This window comes from Cnephaeus nilssonii (assembly GCF_951640355.1).
Source record: "Cnephaeus nilssonii genome assembly, chromosome: 10".
NCBI lineage: Eukaryota > Metazoa > Chordata > Mammalia > Chiroptera > Vespertilionidae > Cnephaeus > Cnephaeus nilssonii.
In genome coordinates, this window is record NC_137081.1 from 30526997 (window position 1) to 30539351 (window position 12355).

At 45.4% G+C, this 12355-nt stretch overlaps 1 protein-coding gene across 2 annotated transcripts in view; it reads left to right on the top strand.

The window, feature by feature from the left end:
• ARMC9 (armadillo repeat containing 9) overlaps positions 1-12355 on the top strand; it is a 109138-nt gene that overhangs the window by 39253 nt on the left and 57530 nt on the right. For both annotated transcript variants that reach the window (XM_079781956.1, XM_079781957.1), the window contains exons 12-18: positions 1150-1242; positions 3533-3623; positions 4940-5063; positions 7622-7761; positions 8832-8908; positions 10369-10443; positions 11254-11344. In XM_079781956.1, the coding sequence (XP_079638082.1) occupies positions 1150-1242; positions 3533-3623; positions 4940-5063; positions 7622-7761; positions 8832-8908; positions 10369-10443; positions 11254-11344 (691 nt within the window). The remainder of the gene's footprint in view (positions 1-1149; positions 1243-3532; positions 3624-4939; positions 5064-7621; positions 7762-8831; positions 8909-10368; positions 10444-11253; positions 11345-12355) is intronic.

Here is a 12355-nt window from a genome sequence, read left to right on the forward strand (position 1 = left end):
TCCTTGGCTATGCTGGCCCAGTCTGTCAGCGACACCAGCCTCCGTCTTTCAGTTCTGGGGGCTCTGCGGCTCTTTTTGACCTCTCCCCGCCACCCCTTGTCCTTTACACGGCAGCTTGTCCTCGGCCAGAGCAGGGCCTGCAGTCTCAGAGATCTTTATCTAGGAAGATTTTCCTGCAAAAGTAAGGACATTTGCTCACGTTAGTCATGTGGTTTTCTTATATCCTAAACTCATGCCGGTCCACGCCTATATGCACAAGCACACACCATTTCCCATGCTCCCCGTGCTCCATTTTCCTTCTAGCCCTACGGGCAGTAAGGAAATTCTAACTTAAAACAGCACGACTTAGGCTTTTCAGAATCTACAAAATTCTACCCAGCCACCCCTACACACACACACAGTATTGCTGTGTCAATCCCAATAGGATAAAATCTATTTTGTTGGCATGGCGTTCATTTTGAGCCCTCTACAACTTCCCCTGTGCCCGCCCCTGTACTTCCCCACCGCCCTGAGCTGGCCCACACTCCCCACCACACTCACATCCCCTGTGCTGGCTGACAGTCTGCTCACCCTTCAGAGGCCAACTCTTGAGCCCCTTCTTGCAAAACAACAACAACAAATCCTCTCCAGCCGAAACCGGTTTGGCTCAGTGGATAGAGCGTCGGCCTGTGGACTGAAAGGTCCCAGGTTCGATTCCCGTCAAGGGCATGTGCCTTGGTTGCGGGCACATCCCCAGTAGGGGGTGTGCAAGAGGCAGCTGATCGATGTTTCTCTCTCATTGATGTTTCTAACTCTCTATCCATCTCTCTTCCTCTCTGTAAAAAATCAATAAAATATATTTTTTTAAAAATCCTCTCCAGGCATTGGTGAGTGCTCCCTTATCTATACATGCACAATCCAGACATTTTCCCACTTGCCTGAAAATGTCATATGCATAGGTTAACTCCTACATCTCCCATATCATCCACTTAAAAGTACATCATAATTTTTTATTAGTGGATAGGTTGGCTGCTTACCTCGCTCCGCAGGATGTTACTTATTCTGTTTAGTTAAATGTTTAGTTACTGGGACTGCCATTTAAAACATACCCACTCTGCGGACATTTTCCTCCACAGTCAGACTTGTTACTGTTGCTTCTCTTTGTTCCAGCGCTTGACCACATCCCATCCCGGAGAGCAGAGGGAGACCGTGCTGCAAGCCTACATCAGCAACGACCTCTTGGACTGCCATGGCCACAGCCAGGTGGGTGAGAGATGGGCCGGGGCCCAGCAGGGCCTTCGTTCCTCGGGAATGGTCCTAGCAGTTGGGGAGACATCCATTTCTGCATGTTTCAACCTGGCGACTGTATGTCAGCCTGAGCTCCTTAGCTCTGCTCTTCACCCTGGATGTCAGCCCACTCTTCACGTCTGATAAAGAGTCCAAACAAGTTAGAACTGCTGGATTCAACTCTGGAGCTCTGTTCTGCCATTTTTCCTCTTCTCAAATTCCCGAGTCTTTTCCTCACCCTAGTTTATCTTGAGCCCTGAAAACTCAACATGACTTATGATCGGCAAGGTAGGTAAGCAAATTCAGTGTTTCTTTCTTTCTTTCTTTTTTATTTTGTAGGATATGTTTTTATTGATTTTTACACAGAGAGAGGAAGGGTGAGGAAGAGAGAGAAACATAATATGAGAGAAACATGGATCGGTTGCCTTTCGTACGTGCCCCAACCAGAGATCAAACCTGCTACCTAGGTATGTGCCCTGACCTGGAATCAAACTCACAACCATTTGGTGTATGGGATAATGCTCCAACTAAGTGAGCCACCGGCCAGGGTGCAAATTCAGTGTTTTTTCCCCTGGGCCTGCCTTAAAATGTGTCCAACACCGTATTTGTATGTAGCTCTGGGCCAGCTTGTTCTAGTGGAAAAACGTAGGATTTGGAGTGAGATGAACCAGTTCCAGACCTCTGCCCTACCCCCTATGGCATACCTTTCATGAGGTGTACTGGGTTCACAGGGGCACGTGGCGAGCCCTTTCAGTCTGACAGCTTTGGTTCTGGGAACTTTCCTGAGTTGTTTTGTAGGTGAGTCCCTCGGTTTTCTCTGTCTCTCTCTGAGTGTTGGACCTCCTCTTGAACTGGTTCTCTCATTTTCTTATCTTCTGTCTCATATTTTCCTTTTTTTTTTTTTTATTCCACTTTCTGGGAGATTTTTTCATCTTTATTTTCCAACCACTCTGTTGAGTTTTTCATTTCCTTTTTTATAGCATTCTGTTGTTTTGTAGATAAAATTAACTTCTGATATATTTAAGTATTATTAGTGACATCTTTTTGTTTATATTTAGTTTTCTTATCCTTGCCTAGTCTCATTTCTTCTAAGTTGGTTCCACTAACCCCCTACCCCTATTTATCTTGGCCCTATTTTCCATGTTAGAAACTTGGACTTCTGGTAGACCTTGGTTATCTCCTAATGTTCAGAGTGGAGGACTGAAAAGCCTATTGGAAATTCTGAGTATGAGGGTAGGGACTGTAGTCAGAGACCCCCACTGGGGTGAGCCAGGTGGGCCATGTGTCAGGGGCCGCCGATTTCAGGACCTGTAGTTCTTTCTCTTGGGCCAGACATTTTCCTCCAATAAGAGTTTTCTGATCTTCCTCCTAAAGGGTAAGGGTCTGGTTGCCAGTGTTCTGGTTGCCAGGTAGGGGGAGAGGACTGGGGGTGGCTCTTTAGACCCCCCATTTTGGTGTAGAAGCCCTGCTCACCTGGGCCTGGTGTCCCCATCCAGAGACCTTTGTTACCATAACAAGAGAGCACCCCGACCTCTGGTGAGAGGAGGACAGTAGTGGAGGAGCAGCATGAGCTGCTTCTTTAACAGCTTTCATTCATTCATAATTATTTTTCTCACGTCTTGAGCCTTTGAGGATTAAGTGATGTAAGTGGGGTTACCTCCTCATTGCCCACATGGCATTCTTGAGTCTGCTAAGTCTTTCCAACTGTATTCCCACTTCCAAAATTGTGTTCTTATAATTTCTTTTGCTGTTCTCTCTAATCTTGATAATTTGTGTCATTCTTTAAATCCATTTACTGTAGTTTTACTGTGGCTTCAGGGAGCCAAATTAGAAGTGTGTGTTGGTTCTGTCATCCTAACCTGGAAAAACATCAACCATAGAGAAAACCATATTGCTGCCTTTGTATCAGTCATTTTTTAAATAAGTTTTTTCATTTTCCAACTACAGTTGACATACGGTATTATATTAGTTTCAGGTGTACAACATAGTGATTAGACATTTATATAACTTTGGAAGTGATCACCCTGATAAGTCGAGTACCCATCATATAATTCTTTTAATTTAAAAGTTTAAATGACTGATATTCATCAAATCTCAGGAAAAATCAGTTGGCCATCAAGATTTCCAGACCAACTGTTTAGCTTTAGTCTGTTGGTCTCACTTGTAATAAAATGTGCAGAGGAAGACAACAGCGGCCCCACGGAGGAGCCACGTTTGTCTCTCCCGGTCTTTGACTCCTTTGTCCCTGCCTCTCTGCTGCCCGCAGAGGAGCGTGCTGCAGCTGCTGCACGGGAGGAGCGACGTGGTGCGCCAGTACATGGCCAGGCTCATCAACGCCATCGCGTCCCTGGCAGAAGGTGAGACGCCAGCTTTTCTTCAAAGAGAAGAGCTAGGCCTTATTGATGCTTTTTTTTTCCCTTTAAAAATGGACATTCGTCTCCAACTGTTTTAGAGATGATGTATGTTTCCTCAATTTATGCCTGTTTAAAGCATCTAAGGTTTTTTGTGAAAATTGGATGTTGTCATATTGCTCTACTTTATGCCAGAGCAAATTTTGACGTTTTTGGAGTTTCTTTTGTAAGCCTTCTGGCTTTACTTTATAAGCTTTCTGGTTTTATAACTGTACTTTTTGGATTGCCTTCAGCTATATAATATATAATACATTTTCTACAATTTTCTATGTCAGTACATTAAGGCTGGTGACACAATTAAAGCTGATCCCAATAATTGCATCATTTTCTGCAAAAGACTAGAAGATTTAAAAGCTCCAAAGATAACATGCCAGTGTGACTGTATTCAAATGATTTTACAAAGTGTCGTTATCTTCCAAGTTTAATTTGAGCTCTTTTTAGAGTGACTAAAGAGAGTTTCAAATTATGACTATATGATACTCCAAAAATGTGTCCCTTCATTTATTTGTACAATTTTCATCTGTTTAGTAAACAGTTATCATAAGCCAGGGTATGTGCCAGGGACCATTTATATAATACTGTTGAAATTAATGTCCAAAATTAGCATTTGTATCAAGCCACAAGCCAACAACAGGCTAGTGATAATTCAAGCCCTACTCTAGGGTTCCAGGTCTGGTCCCCAACCTCTCTGGGCCATGGGCACGTCCAGAAGGAGCAAGGGGTGTGGCCAGAAAGCACTGCTAATGGATTCATGACCCACAAGTTTCCCTCCCTGTTCTTCTCCTCGATCTGACTTTCGGGTTCAAGATTTCAGGTGAATAAAGGACAAAGCTCCCCACAAGAACACAGTGGTAAATTAGGTTTAGATTACAAGAAGGGGTTTTCTATTACTTGATAGTTGATTGACTAAAACCAATTTTGCAGAAGAAATATGTGTTAACTAGAGACCCGATGGCACAAAATTCGTGCAAGAGTAGGCCTTCCTTCCCCCAGCTGCTGGCACCGACTTCCCTTTGGCACCCGGGACCCGGGCTTCCCTCGCAGCCCCAGCTTTGTCCAGAAGTTTGTCCCGAAGGATGAAGGACATCCAGTCTAATTAGCATATTACACTTTTATTTTTATAGATAAGTTTTTTAGAATCTAAAATTATACAAGCTCTGCATGTGCTAAATGCAAAGGTTTCATAGAAAGTGGTTTTGGAGCATGATCTTAACACAAGAGCAGTCTTCCCTCTTACTTGTTCATCTCTGTTGTGTTACCAGGTCGCCTCTACCTTGCCCAGAGCACGAAGGTGCTGCGGATGCTGGAGGAGAGGCTGAAGGAGGAAGACAAGGACGTCGTCACCCGGGAGAATGTGCTCGGGGCCTTGCAGAAGTTCAGCCTCAGGTGCTGACCGCGCAGCAGGTCACAGCAGCTCCTGCAAAATCCAAGTGGGGTTTTCAGAAGCCGCTGTTTTGTGTTTATTTAGCCCGATGACACCCCAAAAGGCAGATGACATTTTTCAGCTAACACCTAGGGCAGGTTTGGTGACTTTCTAAAATAGAGCTAGAAAGCTCACCTCGAATGTGATGGATGAAGATGATTTAAAAGAGCTATTGTAGCCTCCTAGTGAGCATGATTGTGTCTCAGCCTCACAGAGCCTCAGCCTTCCTATGGTGACAGTCCCGTGTCCCATGATGAACAGTCACAGCAGGTGGGCGAGGCGGCTCCAGGACCCTGTCCATGTGTCCCAGAAACACACCATGGGGTCTCAGCCCTGACCCCGTTGTGACTTGGAACTGCTCCGCATTAGAAATTTAAAGTCAGGCACCCCTTCTTTAGCCAGGTCTGGTGTCCTCACAGAGCTTTCTTCTTTAATCCCCAGTTTTATTGAGGTGTGCTTTGCATACCACCAAATTCACCCATTTTAAGTGTACAGTTCAGTGATTTTTAGTATATTACAGAGTTGTACAGCCGTCACCACAGTCTAATTTTAGGACATTCCCATCACCACAGAAGGAGCTTCATGCCTGTTTACAGTCACTCCTCAGTCTGACCCTGAGCCCAGGTGCCCATGACTCTACTTCCTGTAGACCTCCCTGTCCTGGATGTTTGATTAACTGGAATCAGATAAGGTGGCTCCTTTGTGACTGGCTTCTTCCACTTAGCACAGTGTTTTTGAGGTTCATCCACGTTATATAGCATGTGTCAGTGCTTTGTTCCTTTGTATTGCTGAATGGCATTCTATTATGTGGAGAAACCACATTCCTCAGTTAGTGGATATTTGGGTTCTTTCCACTTTTGGCTATTATGCATGATGCCCCGTGAACTTTGCATACAGATCTTTTTATATATGTTTGGTTTTTTTTAAAATTGATTTCAGAGAGGAAGGGAGAGGGAGAAAGAGAAACATCAATGATGAGAGAGAATCATTGATCAGCTGCCTCCTGCACGCCCCCTACTGGGGATTGAGCCCACAACCTGGGCATGTGCCCTTGACCGGAATCGAACTCAGGACCCTTCAGTCCACAGGCTGACGCTCTATCCACTGAGCAAACCAGCTAGGGAGCATACAGGTCTTTGTGTGGCCATGCTTTCATTTCTCCTGGGAAGGTATCTAGGAGTAGAATTGCTGGATCCTAAGCTGATTCTTCCAGCATCCACAGTCTCTCATGACCACCTCGCTTTCTCTTTGACTTTATTAAAAATTCTAGCACCTTGAGTCCCCAGCCTTTCCTGACGGTCAGCACTCTTCTGAACACACTTCCTTCCCATCAGTGTGGGTGACCTGCCAGTCTGCCAAGTGACAATCTAAGTGTGTGTATGCTTGGTGGGAAAAAGTGGCACGTAGTCAGCTCTTGCTTTTTGCCAAGTTCCTGCCAATGAAAATTTCTTGTCCTAACTCTATGAATTGAAAAGAACTGTGAATAATCTCCAGAGTTATTACTTCCTCAAATCACATAAACACTTCATTTCTGTTTGTTTAAAAAGATAATAGCTGACCGGAAAATTTTTAGAAATTCAATAGCTTAGTTAAATAACAGCTAAGATAAGGTGAAGAAATACTTCCGCCTGGCAATGCAAATATTTACTGCCAATTTTTCCTTTTCCTCCAAACAGTCATTTGAGCTTTTTGTTCTGGAAACATGCTAATGTTTTCCAGGGTCTCTACAATGAAGGTAGAAAGTAGTTAGGCTTACCAGGAGTGTGTGTCCTCGCTGTATGCTACTAAAGGTCACCGGTGGGTGCGAAGACCAGCACGAGCAGGTGCCGTCCACTGGCAGTCTCACCAGGACCTGTCCCTCAGGAGGTGCACAGCGTTGCTTTGATTTTCAGAGAATTCAGACGACTTCTCATGGTGGTATCAGGCTCAGTGTTATCAGTTCTTAAGGCCTGCGTGCTGACAGGCACCATGGCACATTCCGACGAGGCACTGCATTTTGTAAGCTGTGACACCTGGACTTTGGGGGGAATATAGTTCTGTGTAAATTGTATTATCCAGGTCACTAAGTCATCCTTACTCTGTAGAGATCTGAATCAAAACGGCATTGAGCTGGTTTTTTGCTTCTCTCTTATATTTTCTTTATTTTTTCACAGAGCAAAATGCCTAAGCTAGATGACAATAGACTAGAGTTCAGTAAATATTTGTTTGTCAGTGAACTATTTCTATGGCTCTGCTTCCTGGGTTAAGTAGATCAAAAGCTATCAATAAATATTTTAAATATTGGAAAGGAAACGTTCAAAGTAGGAGGCCTCCTTACTGCCTTATCTTTCTTTAAACTCTTAATCATACCCATGAAAGGTAAAGAATTTGTTGTTTCAGTTGTATGGGTCTGACAGTGAAATATTCCTCTGCCTCAGTATCTCGTGCACTTGGTCTTCTCTGACATGCCTTGCTGTTGCTGTGTCCTCCTATATGAAGTTTCTCACCAGCATGAATTGACCTGTGGGCTGTTTCCTCCCAGGCGCCCGCTGCAGACAGCCATGATTCAGGATGGCCTCATCTTCTGGCTGATCGACATTCTGAAGGAGCCCGATTGCCTGTCCGACTACACGCTGGAGTACTCGGTGGCCCTGCTCATGAACCTCTGCCTCCGGAGTGCAGGTCTCACAGCCTCCCGGCCTGGGCCCCGGCTCCAGGCTCCAGTGTGCAGGAGGGGAGAGGTCCTGACCCTCGAATCTGATGACCCATGAGCCTGGCATGGCTTCCTCTAGTCTCCCTCGTAGAAAATCGGAGACAGGAGGAGTGTAAAGCATTTCCAACTGGGTATCAAGCTGTGAATCCCTGAAGCCAAAATACCAGTCTGGCCTTGGAAAGAATGTTTTATTTATATATATATATATATATATATATATATATATATATATATATATATATATATATATAAATTTCCATATATATAACCACCTATATGCAATATATGTATTTGGTGGCCGAGCCTGCTCCCTGCCCTTAATCACAAGTCATTCAGGTACTTGATCAATAAAGGTAATGATGTCAGCTTTTCTACAGGCTCCGTCCCACTTAAGCGATGTGTTCCCTGTGGTGAAGAAGCTTCCTTAGACGAGGTGCTGAGGCCAGCCTGTGGCTGAGCTCAGCTGAGTAGCCCAGTGTTGTCAGGTTGCGTGGATACGTGGCTCAGGGCTGTTTGTTCGCAGCTCCTTCACCCTCGGATGCTTTGTGATCTGAAGCACGGTGTTGCTGACTGAGTAAATGACTACTTCAGTCTTCTGTTTTAAAACTAGCCTGTGTACAAAGTCATAGCTTCAAACCATTACTAGTTTATAGTCAGCTTTTCTTATTATCATTGGTTTATTTGCAGTGAGTGTTTTGATGACCTGTGTGATTTTGATGGTGATGGTCTGTGTGAGGCAGAATTTCACTGTGATGAGGAGCTTGTGCTCTGCCTGAAGGAAAATAACCCCATTTGCTGAGCACAGGGGTGTGCCGGCCTATTCCTGTACTTCGTTCCACGTCACCCTTTGAGGTAGATATTAATGATCTACGGTTCCCAGAGGAAGAAACAGGGGCCCAGGTTGGTTAAGTGACTCACCCAAGGTCACACAGCTCATAAGCAGAGGAGCCAAGATTTGTATTCAAGTCTGACTGACCTGGAACTGTGCTTCTGAGTTTAGACACGTCATGTTTGTTTTGTTTTATTTTGTTTTCTTAAGGGAAGAACATGTGTGCCTCAGTGGCAGGCCTCGTGCTGAAAGTTCTTTCGGATCTGCTGGGCCATGAAAACCACGAGGTACTCAGCCACGAGGGCTTGGGGAGGGCTGGCCAAGGACAGTTACCACACTCTCCCTTCTGCGAGTATTTGTATAAGCTGCTTCAGAGCTTTCATAATTTCTGAATTCTAGACTCAGGAGCAGGAAGTCTTCCCAGCATGCCTCCCTTATTGGCACACCACCAGCACCGGCCTGTGCCGGCTGCCTCCTAAGAGTTATTTTTCTCCTTGTCTTCCATGGTGCTTCATTCCCCCCATGTTGATATTCCTCTATTGTGATTAACATGTGTCTGTGGACATGTAGGTAGTCTGAAAATGCATTAGTATTATGTGTATTTATTTTATATTAATAGTGTTGCAATCTATATCTCATTACTTTTCTTACATTTTCCCTGTGTTTTCGGGACCTTTCTGTGTTGCTCTGTACACATCTCTAATGAACAGCTCTCACTACTGCAGTGTGGGCTTCCATTCGCAGCCCTCCCACTTTCCCTGCCCGCTCCCCAGAGCTTCCCCCTCCCCAGGGATGCCCCCTCCCCAGAGCTTACCCCTCCCCAGGGCTGCCTTCTCCCCAGGGCTGCCCGCTTTGGTTGCCTCCAGCTCGCTGCCACCTGTGAAGTGCACCTCTGTGAGTAAAATGGGAGAAACAAGTATAAATCTCAACTACACCGGCTCCAGTCCAGTGGTGGAGGCACGTGAGGGGCAGAGCAGAGCCTCCACCGGAGCTCAGGAAGTGCTCCCTCTGACATGTCTGAGCTGGTGTGAGAGGAGGAGTCATAGCTTTTCAGTGGGGAGTGCACCCAACAAGGTGAACTGTTAGAACCGGGGCTCAGGCACAAGGCATGTCTCAGCATGGTGCAGGCGTCGCCTACACAGTGTGGACTCTGCAGTGTGCACTTCATGGCGGCAGGGAGGGAGGCGATAGAGGCCAAACCCCGAAGGGTCCTGCGTGCCGCACTAAGGAGGTGAGACGGCGGACGGCCCAGGTAGACTGTGGCGGGTGGCCGGGGTAGGGAGAGCAGGGATTTGGGCAGTGATGTGACAGTTGGATTAAAGGGTGCGAATCAAAGGTAGAGACTCATTTGGAGTTCGATGTAGCCTAGGTCCGTGGTCGGCAAACTGCGGCTCGCGAGCCACATGCGGCTCTTTGGCCCCTTGAGTGTGGCTCTTCCACAAAATACCATGGCCTGGGCGAGTCTATTTTGAAGAAGTGGCATTAGAAGAAGTTTAAGTTTAAAAAATTTGGCTCTCAAAATAAATTTCAATCGTTGTCCTGTTGATATTTGGCTCTGTTGACTAATGAGTTTGCTGACCACTGAACTAGGTCATGGACATGTTGTCTGAACAAGGACAGTAGCATGAGGATGGGAAAGGGGTTCCTATCAAAGACAGTGTGGGGAGCGTCTCAAGTGTGCTGTTTGATAATTGCGTTGTATAGTATGTGAGAACTTGCAAATGACTGTTTTCTTCTCCCCTTAAAGATACAGCCGTATGTGAATGGAGCGCTGTACAGCATCCTCTCTATCCCGTCCGTTCGTGAGGAAGCGAGAGCGATGGTAAGAAACACTCTGAGACCTGTCCGCTTCCGTCAGTGCCACTGTCACTATGAGAGCGAGGGCTTCCTGGGCCGGCCCCACGGAGGGCTCTTAGATAGCTGATGAACTCCCAGAATTGTACACTAGATACAGCAGGATGTCCCCCAAAATGGACACACACTTTAACAGCCGATGGTTCAATTTTGAAAATGAAATGTATTTGAATAAACACAGCCTTTATCATTACTCAAAGCGTGTGTATACATTTTTCTGGGACACCCTATATTTGCAGTTTTTTGATGAGAGTCTGTAGCTTTTATCAGACTCTCAAGGGATCTCTTCAATGATTAAGAACCACAGTGTTAGAAAGTTTCCAGCAGGTTTATTTTTGGTTTATTCTTTTTTTAATTTAAATGACTCGTGTAAATTTGGGGTTTGGGGGATGTGTATGGATTTGTTCATTTATTTCCCTGAGCATAGATTTTACTTTTCAAAGACCAAATTTGGCCCTAAAATCTAGAAGACAGTGTATACATTTAAGGAAAACACAGGAAAGACCCTCCTCCCCCCAAAAAACAACAACAACATATTGCCAAACTAAAGGAAATATTTATGCAGTAAAATTGTATGATAGTTTTTTTTTTACTAAATGTGATTGGGTCAGATAATCAACCAAAAAGGAAATACTTTCACTGTGCATTATAAAAAAAAAAAAAAATAATAATTTTTAATACTGAGCTGAGGAATTTTCTTTGTGCAAATAGAAGAAAGTGTTTGGGGGGATTAGCTGAAACTACGACATGTTAACGGTTACTCTCTCCAATGCCTTAGGGAATGGAAGACATCCTTCGCTGCTTCATGAAAGAAGGCAACGCGGAAATGATCCGCCAGATCGAATTCATCATCAAACAGCTTAATTCAGGTCTGTTTGATGCAAGAATCTATAATCTATCTTTTGAATCTTTCACATGTGCCAGAAAGATATGAGAGGGCTTGTCATATCTTGGAGTTTATTCAAGAGCCCAAGTGAACCCAGAAACAAAAGTTCAACCAGGCAGTGAAGGCCACATTGTCCCCAAATCAACAATCACTTATCACACTTTAGGACAGTGATGGGCAACCTTTTGAACTTGGTGTGTCAAACTTCGCCAAAAAACTCTGCATAACTCGGGTAGCGTGTCACTTTGAGGAAAAAACATTATTTCGCAAATGTTTCATCCTCAGGAGCAGCAAATGTTTCATCCTCGGCATGCGGCCACCTCAGCGGCCGCGTGTCATCAGAAATGGCTACGCGTGTCAGTGCTGACACGCATGTCATAGGTTCGCCATCACTGCTTTAGGCTGATAGCAAAACTCTTCTCTAACTGTAAGTTCCCTTTATGTGGGTCTCTCCTAATTCTTCCCCCACCTCCAAAGAGTGGCTTCCCCTAGTCCTCGGGTAAATAATGAAGACAGATGCCGATCTTCCTAGCGCCACTGTAGAAAATGTGATCCTCCTTTCACATGCACTCATTCACTCCAGGAAAAGTTATGTTGCCATTGAGAGCATGGGAGGATGTGATCTTTCTGTCCAGCTTCCTCCATTACTATGACAACCCACATCCCATAATGAGCAGAAAGGCTGGTGAGGGATGCCTTGGATGGGACTGGGGTGGTGGGGAAATGCTTAGCGCTTTCTGTGGAATCCTGACTTGTACATGTGCCAGGGGCACCTGGCACTGCCAGCATCTAGGGGCCAAACGTCACTTATGTCTCTCTACCTGTCCTTCCTGGACACCCAGCAGTCACATCACTGAGAGTCCAAGTGCACAGATCTACTCGGCACACGGACAAGGTAGAAAAGGAATCTCTCCATCTCTGCTCTGACCCCAAGTCAGCGGTTTGGCCGAGGCCAGGCAGAGAGATGCCAGATGCCTGCCCTGGAAGAAGCCTG